The sequence below is a fragment of the Delphinus delphis genome, chromosome 7 (assembly GCF_949987515.2).
Source record: "Delphinus delphis chromosome 7, mDelDel1.2, whole genome shotgun sequence".
NCBI lineage: Eukaryota > Metazoa > Chordata > Mammalia > Artiodactyla > Delphinidae > Delphinus > Delphinus delphis.
This window is the reverse complement of record NC_082689.1, coordinates 479,651-497,166: the sequence shown is the minus strand read 5'-3', so window position 1 is coordinate 497,166 and position 17,516 is coordinate 479,651. Positions and strand designations below refer to the sequence as shown.

At 60.0% G+C, this 17,516-nt stretch overlaps 1 protein-coding gene across 3 annotated transcripts; it reads left to right on the top strand.

Moving 5' to 3' along the window:
• Positions 1-4,558: 4,558 nt before the first annotated feature.
• Positions 4,559-16,202, top strand: BOK (BCL2 family apoptosis regulator BOK). 3 transcript variants are annotated; one of them, XM_060015768.1, is made up of 5 exons: positions 4,559-4,825; positions 5,366-5,617; positions 8,307-8,435; positions 14,263-14,426; positions 15,428-16,202. In XM_060015768.1, exons 2-5 carry the CDS (start codon positions 5,395-5,397, stop codon positions 15,551-15,553), a joined length of 642 nt encoding a protein of 213 aa, XP_059871751.1. In that variant the 5' UTR covers positions 4,559-4,825; positions 5,366-5,394; the 3' UTR covers positions 15,554-16,202. The 3 variants fall into 3 exon arrangements, with proteins under 3 accessions (XP_059871751.1, XP_059871752.1, XP_059871753.1); XM_060015769.1 differs by having other exon boundaries at positions 4,559-4,896; XM_060015770.1 differs by lacking the exons at positions 14,263-14,426; positions 15,428-16,202 and adding an exon at positions 11,177-11,814.
• Positions 16,203-17,516: the final 1,314 nt, after the last annotated feature.

Here is a 17,516-nt window from a genome sequence, read left to right as displayed (position 1 = left end):
ACTGTAATCGCTGATGGCCAGGCGGACACTGCAGCCCTCAAGAGGAAAGGGGCCAGGAGGGCTCAGGGTTTAGAATAAACTCCCCCCCCAAAGCAGATGATTTGGGGACCCACTGGAAGGAGTAGGGGCCGTAGTCACAGCCGGCCCCGCTCTCGGTTCTGTCCACACGTGTGCTCAGCACAGGCACCCGCCTGGGGGCCCGGGGGGTAGCCTGAGAAGGAGGCGGGCGGCCTAGGTGGACGGCTGCCCAGAGGGAAGCAGAACACACACAACACAACACTATATGTAGTGTTGTGAACAACTACTGTCAGGGATGGTTTGGACTCCCGGGAGGGCAGACTGGGGGTGCGTGAGGGGCAGAGTGTGTCACACCCCTAGGGTGCCACATCCTCCCAGACCACCTTGTCTTCAGCTACCCCTGCAGGGATCTGCTGTGCACAGTGGGGTGGGAAGATTTTAGCCGGGGCAAAGGGAGAGGCAGGCGCAGGAGGGGGCCTCTCTGAGGAAGTGACACATGAGCAGAGCTGTAACAATCTAGGAAGGAAGGAACAGCCCATGCAAAGGCCCTGCGGCACAAGTGTGTTTGTTCAGCTGAAACCCCCGAGCAGGCAGAGAGGGGAGAGGCCCTGGCCTTGCGCTTACGAATCTGGTTGGTTTTGAAAGGACACTGTCCCCGTGCACAGGGCGGACTGGAGAGGGGGTGGGCGGCAGTGGCCTGGACTGGGGCACTAGCAGCAAGGAGGCAGAAGTGGCTCTCGGGATACGTTGTGAGAGGAGAGCGAAGAGGCTGTGGTGAGGCCGGCCCCGCAGGCCCGGGGATCCTTGGACACAGGAGGAGCCCAGGAGCTACTCAATAGACCATGCAGGCCAGCGCCTACCAGGTGCAAGGCCCAGACCCACCGGGAGGCCAGCCTCCTGCCAAGACCCTTGCTGAGTCCACAGCTGGCCCTGCGCGCCAGAGCCCGCACGTGAGCCCTACACGTCCACACCCGGCCACTCAGTCCCCTCCAGGGCCAGGCTCGGCAAAAGGCCCACATGGGCTCTGAAGGAGGCTGTGGACAGCGTTCCAGGGGCCTGGGCATTTGCTTTGGAGGCGGGGACAACACTCTCCTGTGCCTGTCCCTCTGCGTGGCCATATGCAGACCAGGCAGGACCCCTGTCCACGTCGAGGTGAATGTTGCCACTCACTTTCTTACACTGGTGTCACTGGGTTATGGAGCCCTCTGCTCCCCAAATTGTGGCCCACACAGCAGACTTGAGCAGGTTTTTATGGAAAGCCAGGACCCTCCTCCAGGTTGTTCAGTGGCACCGATAGGCCCCGGCACCCTGTCAAGAGCCACAAATGTGACTGGGCCCGAAAGGCTGGCACCTTCCCATCTCCAGCCACAGCTGGTTCAGAGATAGGCACAGGACAGAAGCTGCTGGCCCCAGGTCATCCCCAGGAACTCCCTGGGAAGACTGGCTTTTTCTCCCACTGGGAAAGACTGAACTTGTGCGGTGTAGACAGGGAGCTGTGGCGTCTTCTGCCATCACTCAGGGACAGCCTGCCTGAGAGCAGAGCTGTCACGAAGGAGCAGACAGACTCACAGATAGAAAGAGAGACCCCTGGATCCAGCCATGCCTGAAACCAGTAGGTGTCTCCCAGGACAATTTAGTCCCATAAATCAACAAGGCTCCCTGTGCTCAAGCCAGTTTGGGCCGGTGTCGGCACTCAGAAGGCTTCTCGGCAACCAGGGACCCACTGGGTCAATTGCAGGGCAGACAGAGGGATCGGACAAAAGGCAAGAGCGGAGAGCAGGAAATCTGCAGAGGCGGAAACTCAGTGCCAATGGCAACTGTAGGAAAGTCTACGCACACTTGGGGGCTTGGGGGCTGGGACTGGGCTGATCAGGTCAGCCTCCTCCAGTCCTCAAGGGACAGGAATGTCTCAACTGATTCTAGCCTGACCCGGGCTCTCTAAGGTCTGGCTCAGGGTCCGTGGTCTGGATACTCCAGATGGGCTTAATCTCCCCTTTTGATAAACACTTGGGCCGCTTCCAGTCCCTCAGGGTCCTCAGTATCCTGCAGTGAGTGTCCTGAGGCACGGCTTTGAGCTGGTCTAAAATGTCCAGGGAGAGGTCCACTGGTTCAGGCATGGCTGGATCCAGGCACGGCAGCTCCTGTACTGAAGGAAGCTCGCTGAACAGATGCATCTATCGCTCCTGTGTCAGGGCGCACGAGTCTTTCCGCACCCATCCGTGCTGCCCAGGAGACAGGAAGTAGAAAACGTGATCCTATTTTTGTATAGGAGGAAACTGAGGCTGTGGGCAGGGTGGGAAGCTGCCTGAGGCCACTGCGGGGCGGGGGAGTGGGCATAGGTTCTTCCCCTGCCGGAGATACATTCCGTGGGCCTGGGGCAGGGCTAGGGGGTTGTCCCAATCTGCCTGTGCCCAGTCCTGCACTGACTCCTTCAGCAATCCCTTTCCCATCCTGAGCTTCCATATTTCCACCTATAAAATACAGGGAATCCCAAACCTTAGTGCTCTTCAGAGATGCCAGAGGCAGACCCTGTCCTGCTCCAGACTGTGCGTTAAAGAGTACAATAAAATGAGCACTCACACTTGAAAGCTTTTCTGAAAAAACAGCTCCAATTCCTGAGCAATTACTATATGACAAGCACTTTTGTACATGGATTGACTAATTTGGTCCACAAAATGTAGGCATTACTATTTTCTCTATTCTACAGACGGGGAAGCCAAGGCAGAGGCCCAACAGGTTCCTGATAGGTGTCAGCATCAATGGTTGTGTTGGCCTCCCAAAATGAGACGGGAACTGTTCCCTCATTTTCTATTCTCTGTGCAGGTTTGTGTGAGGTCAGTGATATTTCTTCAACTGTTTAGAGGAATTCCTCAAGGAAAACATCTGAAGCTAGAATTTTCTTTGTGGGAAGATTTTAAATTATGAATTAAATTTATTTAATTGTTATAGGATTATCCAGATTTTCTATTGCTTCTAGCGTCAGTTTGGGTAAATTGTTTCATTTAAATTTCAAATTACTGTCATAAAGTTGTTCATAATATACTCTTATTAGCTTTTTAATGTTTGTAGTATCTGTGGTGATGTCCTCTTTTCATTCCTGACGTTGGAATTTGTGTTTTCTTTTTTTACCCATTATTTCCAGGGGATTATCCATTCTATTAATCTCTTTTGGCTTGGTTGAGTTTCCCTGATTTTTGCTTTGTTTCATTAATTTCTGCTTTTATTTTTATTTCCTCTCATCTTTAGATTTAACTTGTTGTTCTTTTTCTAGCTTCTTGAATTGGAGCTTAGAGCATTAGTTTTAACCTTTCTTCTAAAGCTATAAATTTTCCTTGAAGCACTGCTTTACCTATATCCCACAGCATTTGATATGTCATGTTTTCACTGTAGTTCACTTCAAAATATTTTACGACTTCCCTCGTGATTACTATTTGACCCACTGATTATTTAGAAGTGTGATATTTAATTTCCAAGTACTTGGAGGCTTTCTGATAGTTTTCCTGTTTTTGAGTTTTAGTTTAATTCATAGAGGACACACTTGTATGATTTCAATCCTTTGAAATTTGTTGAGACTTCATGGCCCAGGATATGGTCTATTTTGTTTAACATCCTATGTGCACACAGAAAGAACATGTATTCAACAGCTATTGGGTGAAGTGTTGTATGTATGTGAATTAAGGCAAGTGGGTTCATCCTGTTGAGACGTTGACTCAAGGATAGTGAAATAGGGACTTCCCTAGTGGTCCAGTGGTTAAGACTCTGTGCCTCCTAGGCAGGGGCCGTGGGCTCGATCCCTGGTCACGGAACTAAGATCCCACATGCCAAAAAAAAAAAAAAAAAAGGGTAGAGAAATAGACCAGTGGGATACAAAAGAGTCCAGAACAGATCCTCACATACACAGTCACTTGGTGTATAATGGGGACTCTTTTCCAATTCAGTGGAAAGATGAGGGCCCTTTCAATAACTGATGATGGTCTACTGGATATCCATATAGAAAAAATGAGCTCTGACCCCCTACCACAATATTCACAGGAATTAATTTGTGATCCACCATAGATCTAAATGTGAATGCTAAAACAATTAAGCTTCTAAAAGAAAACACGGGAGAATATCCTAATAAAAAAGCACTAAACATGAGAAAAGATTGATAAATTGGACGTCACTGAGAAAATTCCTGTTCAATATAAGCAACAGCAAACCACAGAATGGCAGAAGGTATTTGCAATACCTTCCATACAATGCAAATCCAAGTACCCACCTCCAATACCAAGCCATGTGTAAGACCAGGGACAGAGCATCCAGAATATATAAAGAACCTCTAGGAATCAATACGATAATGAAGCCGGCTGTGAATCCAGGCGGCTGGTGCCAGAGCCAGGTCCTAATCACTGGGACAGTGGGGGACAGCTCCTGCCCCGTGGCCCTCCTTGAGCGCATACCGGGAACTCGCTCGGTCCTCCTTAAGCGGTGAGGCGGCGGGGAAGCTCTGGCCGTGGCTCCGCCCCGGGGTTGCCTTTCCCTTAGAAGGCAAAGCCCCAAGCCTCGCCTATCGCCCGGCGGAAAGTTGCGCTGTGCTGCCCGCACTCGCCTCGCCCCCGACGCCGCCGCCGGAGCCCCCGTAGGGCCCGAGACCCCGCGCCCTCAGCGCTCCAGCCCGGCTCAGGCGTGGACAGGGCGGGCGCCGGGGCGGGGCGCGCGTCCTCGCCAGTTTGAATGGAAGGATCCAGATCTGCGGAGACGGCGGCCAGCAGATACTGAGGCCAGCACTCCTCCCCAGCCCCCGCGCCCGAGACATGCGGCGGGAGAGGTGAGCAGGGCGGGCCGCGCCATGGGAACGGCGAGGCCGGGGACAAACACCGAGGACGGCGAGGCGCGGAGGTGGGTGGTGGCCCCGGACGCTGGGCCGGGCCGGGGTCCCGGCTGCCGCCGGTTGGGAGCAGGTCGGGCCATGCCCCCCGCCCACGCCTCCGCCGCCCGCGCACTCGTCTTCGAGCGCGGGCACGGCGGCCCCAGAGCCAATCGCCATTTCCCCGAGGTCCTTCCTATCCCCGGCACCCGTGGGGATCTTTGTGATTGAGTTCGGCATCTAAAAGAAGGTGACACCGCGCTTTTAAAGATTTGGGGCACAAACAGGAACGCTTACCCGCAGCTGGCCGAAGCCCTTCCCCAGAGCCGCGCCGGCCCGGCCTCCCTGTGCGCTCCGGCCCGGCGCACGCACGCGATCTAGGCGCACGCCGCGCCCCTTCCACGCTCCCCGCTGCCCGCCGTTGTCGCGCGGCCGACCTTCCCCTCCGCCAGCCAGGCCGGGGCGGCGGGGCGGGCCCGTCTGAGCACCCTCTGCCCGCAGGTGCGGCGCCCCCCGCCCGCGTCCCCGCCATGGAGGTGCTGCGGCGCTCCTCGGTCTTCGCCGCCGAGATCATGGACGCCTTTGACCGCTCGCCCACCGACAAGGAGCTGGTGGCCCAGGCCAAGGCGCTCGGCCGGGAGTTCGTGCACGCGCGGCTGCTGCGCGCCGGCCTCGCCTGGAGCGCGCCGGAGCGCGCCGCGCCCGCCCCCGGCGGCCGCCTGGCCGAAGTGTGCACGGTGCTGCTGCGCCTGGGTGAGTGCGGGCCTCGGCGGGCGGGATCCCAGGCTTACCCTCCAAAGCCGGCCAGCGGGGCGGCCCCGCTGCGCCTCGGGGTACAGCTGTCCCTGCACTGGCCCGCCCGCCGGTGACCGCGCCGGCACCCGCCCCTGCTGGGCCTCGGTCTCCCCTCTGAGGCAGAGAGGGGGCTGGTCCGGTGTGCCCTGAGTAACCCGGCGCACAAGGCGGGCGCACCCAGACCGATGATCCCTCCAGCACCCCACTCTTCCAGTCCCCCCTCAGGCTCGCCTGTGCACCCGCCAAAGACCTCCCCGCATTTGCCTGCTCAGCCCGGATTTCAGACACTCTGGCCATAAAGGATAGACAGCTCCGGGAAGAATGATGTTTTGGTGGCTAAACTTCCTGAGTGACCCTTGTGCTCAGCTGGGCACAAAAATCCTTTGTCGGACCACATGTCCTGCTGTTTGTTTTGGAAAATAGGTCCTTGCAGTTACTGGCGCAAATCCTGCCATGGGTCGCTCTTCTCTCGATTAGGAGGCCTCTTAGGGCTCCCGGCGAAATTTAGTGCCCCAGGAGGGCTGAGCCACCGTGAGGCTAGGCAGCCCAGGATCTCACCTGGACGCTAGCTGAGTGGACATCTGGAGGTACTTGACTGTGGGGTCACACACAGCCCGGTAACTGTCTCCACCTTCTCCAAGGACCCCAGAGGGGGAGGGACCGGCCCAGCTGACTCAGTCAGTCCACCTCTCCACGGGGACTGAGGCTGCCCAGCCCTGCCCCATCCAGTGTGACAGTTCCACCCCAAGCGTGTGCACACGGGGAGGTGTGGCAGCGCAGATGGAGCCCTGACCAGGTGGCTCTCCAGGGGAGCCCTGGTTGGAGGGACGCCCTCCCCTCCTCAGGCTGGCTTGCGCGTCTGCTTGCCCTGTTTTGTGTGGACCCTGGGGGCAGGGTTGTGTAGACCTGGCCTGCACAGGAGTGTTGGGGTCCAGGGGAGACACACAGGTGCCGAGGGGCCATTGCAGAGGGCTGCCAGGGGGGCGGTGTCCCGCCTGGGTCTCAGGGGAGGGGAGCAAGTGGGGTTTGGGGGATCAGCCAGAGGCCCAGAGTGCCTGGACTCCCGAGGTCAGCGCCCGAGCCACCTCTTCCAGTTGGGCTGTGGGGACAACACTGGGGGAGCACTCCAGAGGGTCCTGGTGAATATGGTGTCTTGACCTCCCAAGAGCCCCTGAAGTGGCCAGGAGGAGATCCTGCCTCTGCCCTGCCTGCCCCCAGCTCCATCTCCTTGCCTGCGAGCAGCGGCTTGGGGCTGCCTCTACCTTGGGCCCGGGGTCCCTACTGTTTGAACTTTCTGAAAAGCCCTGCTTTGGGCTCTGCTAATCAGACTGGGACGGTATCTGTCCCTTCAACACTGTGACCTCAGACCCGGAGAGCCTGGGATGCTTCCGGCCAGGGCTGGAGGAGCAGAGTCCGGCCAAGTGCCCTGCGCTGGCCCTCTCAGGGGCCAGGCCTTCAGGCCCTCCTCCAGCATCCGGCCTCATCACGGCCAGTCCCTGGGGTTCAGTTCCTGCGAGATGGCTAAGGGGACCCTGGAGGGAGATGGCTTGAACCACCAAAGCATCCGCCCTTGCAGCTGCTCAGCGTGACTGCCCCTTCCCCACCAGTCATGGCCTGGAGCTGTCTCCCTGTCCCCAGCATACCCCCAGTTCCTCCCGAGCACAGACGCCCCGCTCCTGGAGCAGCAGCAAACAGGAAGAGGCCCGGGTCGAGTTGGGGTCAGTCCCCAGTAGACCCCGGGGTCTGTATGTGGGAACAGCCAGGCCAGCCCTGGGAGTTTCCATGCTCCCTCCCGCATCGTTCTGCCAGCCTCCCCGCAGTCCTCCTCTGGTTCCAGATCTTAATTAATTAGATGGAGTGCATCTGGCCCCATGGGTGACTCGGAGCCCTTATCGCCTGGACTTCCAGTCGGAAGCGTTTTCCTGTTTGCTTTGGCGGAGAGGCGGCTGGGTTGGGGGATGCCCAGTCCGAGGGCTGTGTGGGATTCCCGGCACGTGACTGCCAGGGGCGCTGCAGCGGGCACACGTGCAGGCAGCGCCCTTGACAGGGCCTCCCGCTGCCACGTGCGGCCGCCCCATGCAGATACCCCTGCTTGGCCCCAGGAGCCGAGGTCTGACCCTGTGTGGTGCTGGCGGCCCCGGGTAGTGGCTCCTTTTCTTGGTTCACTGAATGGTGCTGGCGCCTGAGCGAGGACACCCCTGTGAGGCAGCAGCCGGGCTCCCCACCGGTGTGGGGTCGCTGGCACAGTCCACACCCATGTCGGGCTGGCTGCTTGCCTGTCAGACTACCGCCCTCCCATGCAGCTGGCTGTGGGCTGTGAGTCACTGGTCAGGCACTGCTGGGGTGCCCGCCCCACTGGCCCAGCCGGCTCTGCCCTGGGGAGAGGGTGGGCGTGGCTGGCTCGGCAGAGGGGACAGGCCCCAGAGGCAGGTCTGGGGGTGCCCACCGCACCTCCCTGGTCTTGTCCCCTGGGGTTCTGGGGGTGGTGTCTCGTGGGTGGGCATGTGACAGGTCGAGGGGTCAGGAATAGGGCTGGGATCAGGGTCCCCAGCTGTGGCCACAGGCTGAGGAGTGGGCTGGCCCCAGGCCCGTGTGGGCCCCACACCCCGTGGGTGTGACCACCTCTGACCCGCCTGTGTGACCGCAGCGGACGAGCTGGAGCTGATCCGGCCCAGCGTCTACCGCAACGTGGCCCGCCAGCTGAACATCCCCCTGCAGTCCGAGACCGTGGTGACCGACGCCTTCCTGGCTGTGGCAGCCCAGATCGTTTCTGCAGGTAGGCCTGTGTGTCCAGGGGGCCCACACTGCTGGCATGGCCCAGGGTCTGTGGGTCAGGGCCGGGGCTGCAGCGCTGGGTGGGCTCTCAGGGGAGCCTCCCTGGGTCCAAGGACAGTGGGCCTCTTGTGCGGTCCTGGGGCTGCAGTGACCGGAAGCCCTGTCTGGGCTGCATGTCCCAGGCTGCCAGTTGGTGCTGACTGTTGGCTGGAGTGGGGTGGGGCTGTTCTGCGTGTGGCAGTACGTGTCCTGTGGGGCTTGGGCTCTCACGGCGTGGCCGCAGGTCCCAAGCAGCCCAAGTGGGCGCCGCCAGGCTCTTTTGACCTAAGAAGTCGCCGTGTCACTGAGCCTGAGTCTGTTGGTCAGAGGCAGGTCGCAGAACAGCCCCCACAGTGGGAGGGGTGCGCTAGGGTGGGAGTCCCCGGTGGAGCGGCTCACCGGCACACGTTTGGAGAATGCTGACACACCTGTCTCACCCGGCTGGCCCGCAGTCACCTGTGGGTCTCCCGGAGCCTCCACCTGGGCCCTAGGAGCAGGTGACGTCTGCCCCTCCTCCGTGTGCCCTTGCCCTGAGTTCAGCTCGTGCTGCTTCCGGTCTGCACACCTGCCTCCAGGCTCCCAGGAAACTCTAGGACTCATCCCCCAAAACCCCCTCTCGTTCCCACGCCGCCTCCTGGGAACTGCTGGGCTCCCTGAGGTCCACAGACCTTGTCTCCCCACCCGTGACCTCGTGCCCTGTTCTGGCGCCCCTGCCCTGCGTGTCCACCTCGGTCCTGTGTCCTGGTACGTAGCAGGCGCCAGGCACTGCTGGCCATCAGGTGACCGAAGCCCCCAGCCCAGTGCAGCACCTGCCCCATCAGCCGATCCCACCGAGGTTTCCCCAGCACTGTCTGGCGCTGCCCTGGGCCTGGGGACCCTGTGATGGACGGGATGGCCAGTCCCAGCCCTCAAGGAGGGGGGCTTGGGGGCCCCAGAGCCAGAGTGTTCCCGGGGCGCATCCTGGTGGAGTGGGGGTGTGAGTGGCCATGTGGCATCGAGGGTGGGAAGGGCTTTGGGGAGGACGGGCCCCTTCTGCGAGGCGGCTTTGGGTCTGTCGTCGACCAGCGGCGTGACCTTGGAACACCCCTTGCCGTTCCTTAGCCGTCGGATGGTTGGGACGGCAGCAGGGCTTTGGGGCAGAGGGCGCCGGGAGCCACAGTCCCACCCCATGGGGGACCTCCGCCCACCGGCAGAAGAAAGGAGGCCGGTGGAGGGGCTGGGGCTGCCGCATCCCATCAGAGGGCCCCCAGCCCGCTGACCGCACCCTCTGGGTGTTGCCCTGCACTGTCCCCTCTCGGGGAGGCCCCTGCGACCCCTGGTGGGCAGGCTGGCGTGGCAGGGACGCGGGACCCCCGGCTGCAGGACCCAGCCTCCAGGGCGTCACTGGGTGGCCAGGACTTCACGGGGGAGTGCCTGGGAGGGAGGGGGCTGGTGAGAGGCGTGGGATGCCCAGGAGGTCTGGCAGTCCTGACCCGGGTGCCCTCGCGGTGACCTGGGCAGGCCGGGGAAGGGAGCTGACAGCCGCCCTGGGCCCTCCCTGGGCTCCCGTCAGGCCTGACGCTGGCGTGTGGGTGGCCGCCGGTGTCTGTCTCCGCTGTCGGGTGGGTGGGCGGCTGGCTTAGAGCGAGGGCTGGCTTTAAAAGGAAGGGTCATCTCTGAGAATGCGGCTGCGGCCGCTGGTGTTCGGGACTGAGGGGGGCGGGGGGCGGCTGGGCCCCGGGGAGGTGGCTGGTGTGTGGGCAGGGACAGAGGGCGGGCAGCCGGGACTAAGCGCCCACCCCTGCCTGCCCCGCTTGCTCAGTGCCGGATGGGCCAGAGACGTGCCCAGAAGGGCTCTGGGTTCTGGAAGGACGAGGCGGGGGCTGGGGCAGGGCCGAGAGGGGGAGGGGCGGGGAGGAAGGTGTGGCCGTGATGAATGGGCACAGGGTACCAGCGGCTTCTTTCACTTGGGGAGTTCAGTTTAAAGCCCGTGATTTTTCGCTTGAAACCAGAGCAGGATGTACCTCTCTGCGATCAAGCATCCCCGCCCCACCCAGCTGGTCCTACCCTTTTCTCGTGGTGGCCTCCACACCGCCACCTGCCCCTCTGGTGCTTTGGGGCGCCCAGCCCCTCATGGACTCTGTGACCTGCAAGTGGTTCTTAACCTCTGTGGAACTCAGAGCCACCTGAAAGGGGAGCAGGGACAGGCTCCGTGGAGCACAGGGCTGCGGGCCGCCCCTTGTGCAGCCCACGGGCTCTCAGCCCACCCCCCGACCCGCCCGTGGCTGCCGCACACACCCTCCCGCTTCCCGCCCACCCGAGGTCTCCCTTCACCCCTTGTTCATCCCAGCCTTCCCGGTCCTCAGGCCCTCTTGCCACCAGGCAAGCTCCAGCCATCAGATGCTTGCCGGCCCTGCCCGTCTCTGCCCGCAGCCTCTCCCAAGCAGCTGGGTCTTGCACGCGCTGACCCCCCGGGCTGGATATTCCTCCCCCTCGTCGTCCCGGCCGGCCCCTCACCTGCTCTGGCTGTAGCCGGTGACGTGCACGGCTCGAGGACTGCAGGGCAGGGTTCCGGTTGGCCTCCCCACGTGGCTGAGCCCCCGCGAAGGCAGAGGCAGGGGGCGCTGTTCCAGGCTGCGTCTTGGCTGCAGGCGCTTCTCGGTTCCCTTCAGTGGAAAAACTGAAAGTTGGCAAGTGTTTTCATTTTTTTCTTCTCATTACAAGAGCAAAATATTTCACCACGGAAAGATCAGAAAACACATGAGATAAAGAACTCTCAGAAATCAGTACTAAAAAGACCACCTCACTTTAAAAAGAGCAAAGGGTCTGAATGGACATCTCTTCAAGGAAGATGTATGAACAGCCAGTACGTGCATGAGAGGTTGCTCAGTATCATCAGTCACCAGGGAAACACCCATCAAACCACAACAAGATGCCACCTTGCGCCCACTGGGGCACTCAAGGCAAAACTTCAGAGAACTCAGCACGGGTGAGGCTGTGAAGAGTCAGGGCGTGAAGTGGTCTGGCAGTTTCTCCAGTGGTAACTCTGATGGGGTCACCCCCTGACCCGGCAGTTCCGCTCCTCGGTTTTGACCCCTGAGAAAGGAAGCCACATGTCCACACAAGGGCTTGCACACGAGTGTTCAGAGCCGCGTATCCCCACGGCCAGAGGGGCCAACAGCCCACGTGCTCGTTTCCTGATGGGTGGTCCATCCACTCGATGGAACGTTATTCGGCCGTAACAAGGAATGAGGTGCTCACACCAGGACAGCACGGAGGAACCTTGAAAACATTTTGCTCAGTGAACGGAGTCAGACACAAAGTGGGACCTACTGTGTGACTGCATTCGTGAAACGTCCAGAACAGGTAATCCACAGAGACAGAGTAGATTAGAGGTTACCAGGGCTGGGGTGACAGGGGCGTGGTGCTCCTGGGGACAGTGATTTGGAGTGAAAATGTCTGCAATTCGATAGTGGTGGTGGTTGTACAACATTGTCAATATGCTAAAAACACTGGATCTCACACTTTAAAAGGATGAATTTACGCTAGTGAGATTATATCTCCGTAAAAAAGAACACAAAGACCTCAAAGAAAATAGGACATACCTGAGCCCCACCTCCCAGAGACCACCCTGCCGGCACCTTCCGGACCAGGGCTTTCCTCTCCAGGTAAAACGTGGCCATCACGTGGAGCTCACCTCTCCACACAGCACCGCAGAACGCGTGTTCATTCTCTTGATCCCCGCCCTGCCATGCTGACCCTTCACCTGTCCCCTGGTGGTGGTGGGTACCTGCAGGACGCCAAGCCTGGGGGTGCCAAGGGCACAGCTGTGAGCAGCACAGAGCCCTCCAGGGCTGGCACCCACGAGCAGTTGGTCAATGGGGAGCGTGGTGTGACGGCAGCGTCACCAGGACCTGATGCCATCACGGTCTGCGTGGCCCTTAGAGGGAGGACCTTGGGCAGAGCCCTGGGGGTGAGGGAGCCCTGCAGGCAGTGGTGAGGCTGGGATAGCACGCATGAGGCCATGTCGCAGGACAAGGGGGCCTCAGAGGGGCCAGCAGCCAGCTCAGGTGGGACTTCAGACTTGGATTTACTTTGAAGGAGATGGGAAGGGACAGTAACAGGAGGGTTGGGGAGTGGCCTGGCCTGATTTACGGGGTTTTAAAATTTTCGTTGAGGTGAAATTCACATGACGTACAATTAACCATTTTATTTATTTATTATTTATTGGCTACACCACGCGGCATGTGGGATCTTAGTTCCCCGACCAAGGATTGAACCCATTCCCCCTGCAGTGGAAGCACAGAGTCCTAACCACTAGGCCGCCAGGGAAGCCCCAGTTAACCATTTTAAAGTGTATGATTCAGTGGCGTGGAACGCATGCACAGTATCGTGCAACCACCACCTCTCCAAGTTCTTTGCCAGTGGGAAGAACACCCATTCCCATTAGGCTGTCACTGCCTGGCCCCCTCCTGCAGCCCCCAGGGACCACTGGTCTGCTTTCTGTCTCCACGGATCTGACAGTCCTGCACATTTCATAGGAATGGACTCATACGATATGTGTGGCCTTTCAAGTCTGCTTCTTTCACTGAGCGCGATGTTTTCAAGGTTCATCAGGTTGTGGCCCTGTCAGCGCTTCCTTCCACTTTGAGGCCAAATATCATTCCGCTGTGTGGCTGGACCACATTGTGCTTTTCCACTCGCTGCTTATTTACGTTTTGTCATTTCCACCTTTTGGCGACTGTGAACAGGGATTCATTCGCACTGACTTGTGCTCTTATGACAGACTGTCCCAGCTGTGGTGTGAACATGGGTTGAGGGGCATGCTTCCTCCCTGCCTGTGCTGCTTCCTTCTAGGACTCAGGCGGGGCACCCACGTTTGTGTCCTTTCACAGGTGGTGCTGGGTGCCCTCCAGCTGTCTTTTGCATCACAGTTACCAGGCTGCAGAGTTACATGGATCTTCACATCGCCACTTGGAATTTTGTCTGATAGACTATAATTTACATCGCGTTCTAATGTACACTTCTTTGTTTATCGGTGAGGGTGAGCATCTTTCATGTGTCTAGTGTACTGTTAATGCTTCTTCTTTTGTGAATCAGCCGTTTGTATTCTGTGTTCGTATTTCTTTTGAAAGGTTTCTCTTTTTCTCATTGATTTATAAAATCTCTTTCTATATTAAGGAACCTTATACAACTGGCAAGCACTGTTCCCCAGACTGTCATTCATCTGTCTTTCCTCCCAGGTGGGCTCCATCTCAGTTCTGCCCCCAGTAGCTTGGTGGTCTGGGCAAGGCCATTCCTCCCGGGGCCTCAGCTTCTTTACATGGAGAACATCCTCTGTCCTCGCAGGGCTGTGCTGGGGGCAGGCGCAGATGGAAGCTGCTTCCTGTTTATCACATCCAGTGCCGAGTCACTGAGCCCCCTTGACCTGCTCAGCCTCCTCTTTGCCTTTCTGCTCCATCACCTCCTCCAGCAGATACTGGGCTGTGCAGGGTCATCGCCAGGCCCTGGCCCAGGTGTGCAGGTGTGTAACGCAGGCTCGAGACATCCCCGCCTGAGAACGACGCGTGACGGTGGCAGGACTGACCTGCAGCAGACGGTGGCTGGGACTCGCACAGCCGCCAGCTGACCGAGCTCCCCGTCTGGTGGGAGCTGTGGGTTGAGGCTGCCCCGGGTGTCGACCCCAGTCACCAGCGGAATGGCAGGGGTGTGGCTCAGAAAGGCTCAGCCCCCTCACGTGACCCTGCGGGCTGGCCTCGAGCTGGGTCTTGGTGGCCTTTGGTGACCAGCACCCATCTCTCTCCCTGCAGGAATCACCTGGGGCAAGGTTGTGTCCCTGTACTCAGTGGCTGCGGGGCTAGCCATGGACTGCGTGCGACAGGCCCAGCCCGCCCTGGTCCACGCCCTCGTTGACTGCCTCGGGGAGTTCGTGCGCAAGACCCTGGCGACCTGGCTGCGGAGACGCGGTGGATGGGTGAGGGAATATGGCGGTGCCAGGAAGGGGGCGGTGGTTGAACGCCTGAGTGCTGGCAGTGGCAGGGGTGATCGGGGCTGGAGGAGGGGCGAGGCCGGGGCTGCCCAGCCCAGGACGGCTCCTGCGGCCCAGCTCCAGTGTGGGCCCTCTGGGTCTGACCACCCCCGACTCCAGAGCTAAAACCCGCCGCCCGCCCCCAGGGATGGTGTCAGAGTCTCCATGTCCCCGATCACCTGGCCAGGCCTCGGGGACTGCGGGGCAGCTGCACCCGTAGGAGAGCTGTTTTCTCCTCTGTAAAATGGATGGTGGGCAAAGGTGTGCAAAGCACACTGGCCGAGGGGACGGAGCTCAGCCTCTGCTGGGACTGGAGCCACGGGGGGTGCGGTGAGGGGCCACTGGGGCTGTGATCTCATCTGAAGGCGGCACTGGGCGGGGGGGGTGTCACCTCCTGGATGAGTCACGTGGCTGTGGGCCTCCCGCTGTCCCATCCTGCCATCCTGTCCTGGAGCCCGGCTGAGGCTGGGCACCAGGGCAGCCAGGATGCTGACTGACACCACGGCCAAAGGTTAAGCTGTAGGGATAGTACTTCATTTCTTAGCAGGACTAGAAAGAAATAAGGAAGTAAGGAGTGGCCATTCACTGGGCTTCTGGAAAGCTCAGTTCCTGCTCCTGTGCTAAGGGATTTGTCCTTCCCTGGCACCCCAGGCTCCACAGCAGAAGGACAGTGGGATGTCAGCAGGTGGGATGTCAGCAGGTGGCCGAGCTGGTAGCTGGTCCCATGGCTGGGGGCCCAGCAGGCTCCCCTCCCTTCCCTCTCACCATCTGAATCCACCTGTTGGGTCAGGTCCCATGCTGGAGGCTTCCATCCAGCTGGACCACAAGCCTTCCCAAACGGCCTCGAGCATTCCCTCAGGCGACCTAGCTGACCCGGGGTTGGGGGGGGGGGGGACAGGCCACACCCTCTCCGCTCCACTCTCTAACTGCCTCCTCGTCCCTCCCAGACGGATGTGCTCAAGTGCGTGGTCAGCACCGACCCCGGCCTCCGCTCCCACTGGCTCGTGGCCGCGCTCTGCAGCTGTGGCCGCTTCCTGAAGGCTGCGTTCTTCATGCTGCTGCCGGAGAGATGAGCTGCTGGCTTGGGCAGGGGCCGCAGCCCGGCCCCCTTACATGGGAGGCCCTCGGCCCCCGAAAGCATCACCCTCCGCCCCACCCAAGCCAGGAAGACCCTCGGAGCCCCGCGTCGAAGCTAGAAGCCCTGCCCTGAGCCCCTCCTCCACAGACCCAGGCCCTCTGGACAGGGAAGAGGGGGGCTTCCTGGCCCTGGAGCTGGGCTTCAGGGCCGACAGGGGCCCTTCCCCATCATTCCCCCTCCCCTGGAACCCCCGCTGGTCCCCTTCTTTCTAGAGCCAGAAAGTCAGGGTCACGTCCCAGGCCCTGAAGGAAGGGAGCCGGGCCCCATCTGTGTGCGGTTCCCACGTCAGGACATGAGCTGGCCTCGGTCCTCCTGGGCAGGGGGCCTGGACTCTGGGCCTGAAGGTGACTCTCGAGGCCGGAGGAGCTGTGGAGTGTTACTGACTCCGCCCGTGGGGCCTAAGGCTCGTGTGGTGGTTGCTGAACCTGTTTCTAGAGGGAGGGCGTGTCCCCCGCGCACCGGGGTGGGTCTCTGTGTGGCAGGGTCCTGTGGACGCGGGAGCCCACGACGAGAAGGATGGTGTGTTTGTCCAATCCCAATAAAGTTGCGCAGCCGTGGAGGGTGACCCCGTCTGCTCCTGGTACCTGTCCTGCGACTGCCAGGGACCCGACATGGCAGGCCGGCCCGACGTGATGGAGCACAGGCGCACGTCTTCCCTCACCAAGGCCAACTTGTGCTGCCCTGTGCCACACTGGGCCTGCGCGCATATATGCCTGCACGTGCTGCCACCATGCGTGCACCAGCAGCTGCGCCCCACGTTCCTCAGTCCCCCTCCCCCCCCGCCCCCCGCCTCTGGCCTGGCAGCAGGCACATGGTGCTGGACGCGGCCTCTCTCAGCCCCGGTTCCCTTTCTGTACGACTCAGGGTGGACCAGACGGCCGCTAGGGTCTTCCCTTCCCCATCCAGCCTCCTGGGGAAGAGCCCAAAGGCGAGGTTGCCGTGCACAAGGGGGGCTGCCCCCCTTCCCCCATCGCCCACCTCCTGGCCCCAGGGCCCCCCACAGGACCCCTCTCCTCAGCTTCCTCCCAGGGGGCGGCCACCCCTGCAAGCCCATCACCTCTCCAAGCTCTGCCTGCTCTGTCTGCATGGGACCCAGGGGCGCTCGCAGTGGGAAGTCTGGCAGATGACGAGAGGGAAGGAAGGGGGCGGGAGGAGAGGAAGGTCCCTTTGCCACCCTGCTTCCGTCACTAGGATCGATCCCTTGGTACGTCTCCAGCCTGGGAAAGTGATGTTACAGACGCTGAGTCAGGGAGGCCGCAGATTTAAGGTCACTGAGAGAGACCAGGCATCTGCGTGGACATTGGGTTAGAGGCTGCAGTGGAGGAGACACCCCGTTTCCAACAACAACAGAAGATGACATTCCGGGGTATAAACGGAGTGAGAAATGCTAAACCCTACGTGAGGCAAACTCTGAAGGTACCTCAGAGACACCCTGGACTTGGAAGGACAGAAGAAATCCCATGTTCCAGAGGAAAATGATCTCATAAAGAAGACAGCTCTCTAAGTAGCTTTGTAAATTTAACGTAATCCTTATGAAAGTATCAGAATGTTTTTCCCCCTCTGGATCTAAACAGGCTAATTATAAAGTTCATATAGGGCTTCCCTGGTGGCGCAGTGGTTGAGAGTCCGCCTGCCGACGGCAGGGGACGCGGGTTCGTGGTCCGGGAAGATCCCACATGCCACGGAGTGGCTGGGCCCGTGAGCCATGGCCGCTGAGCCTGCGCGTCCGGAGCCTGTGCTCCGCAGCGGGAGAGGCCACAACAGTGAGAGGCCCGCGTACCGCAAAGAAAAAAAAAAAAAAAAGCTCCTATGAGGTGGGGTGGGGGTGGGGGTGGGGGTGGGGGGGAAGGGCAAAAACAGCCGGGAAAACCCTTCAAAGAAGAGAAATGAGGAGGGTC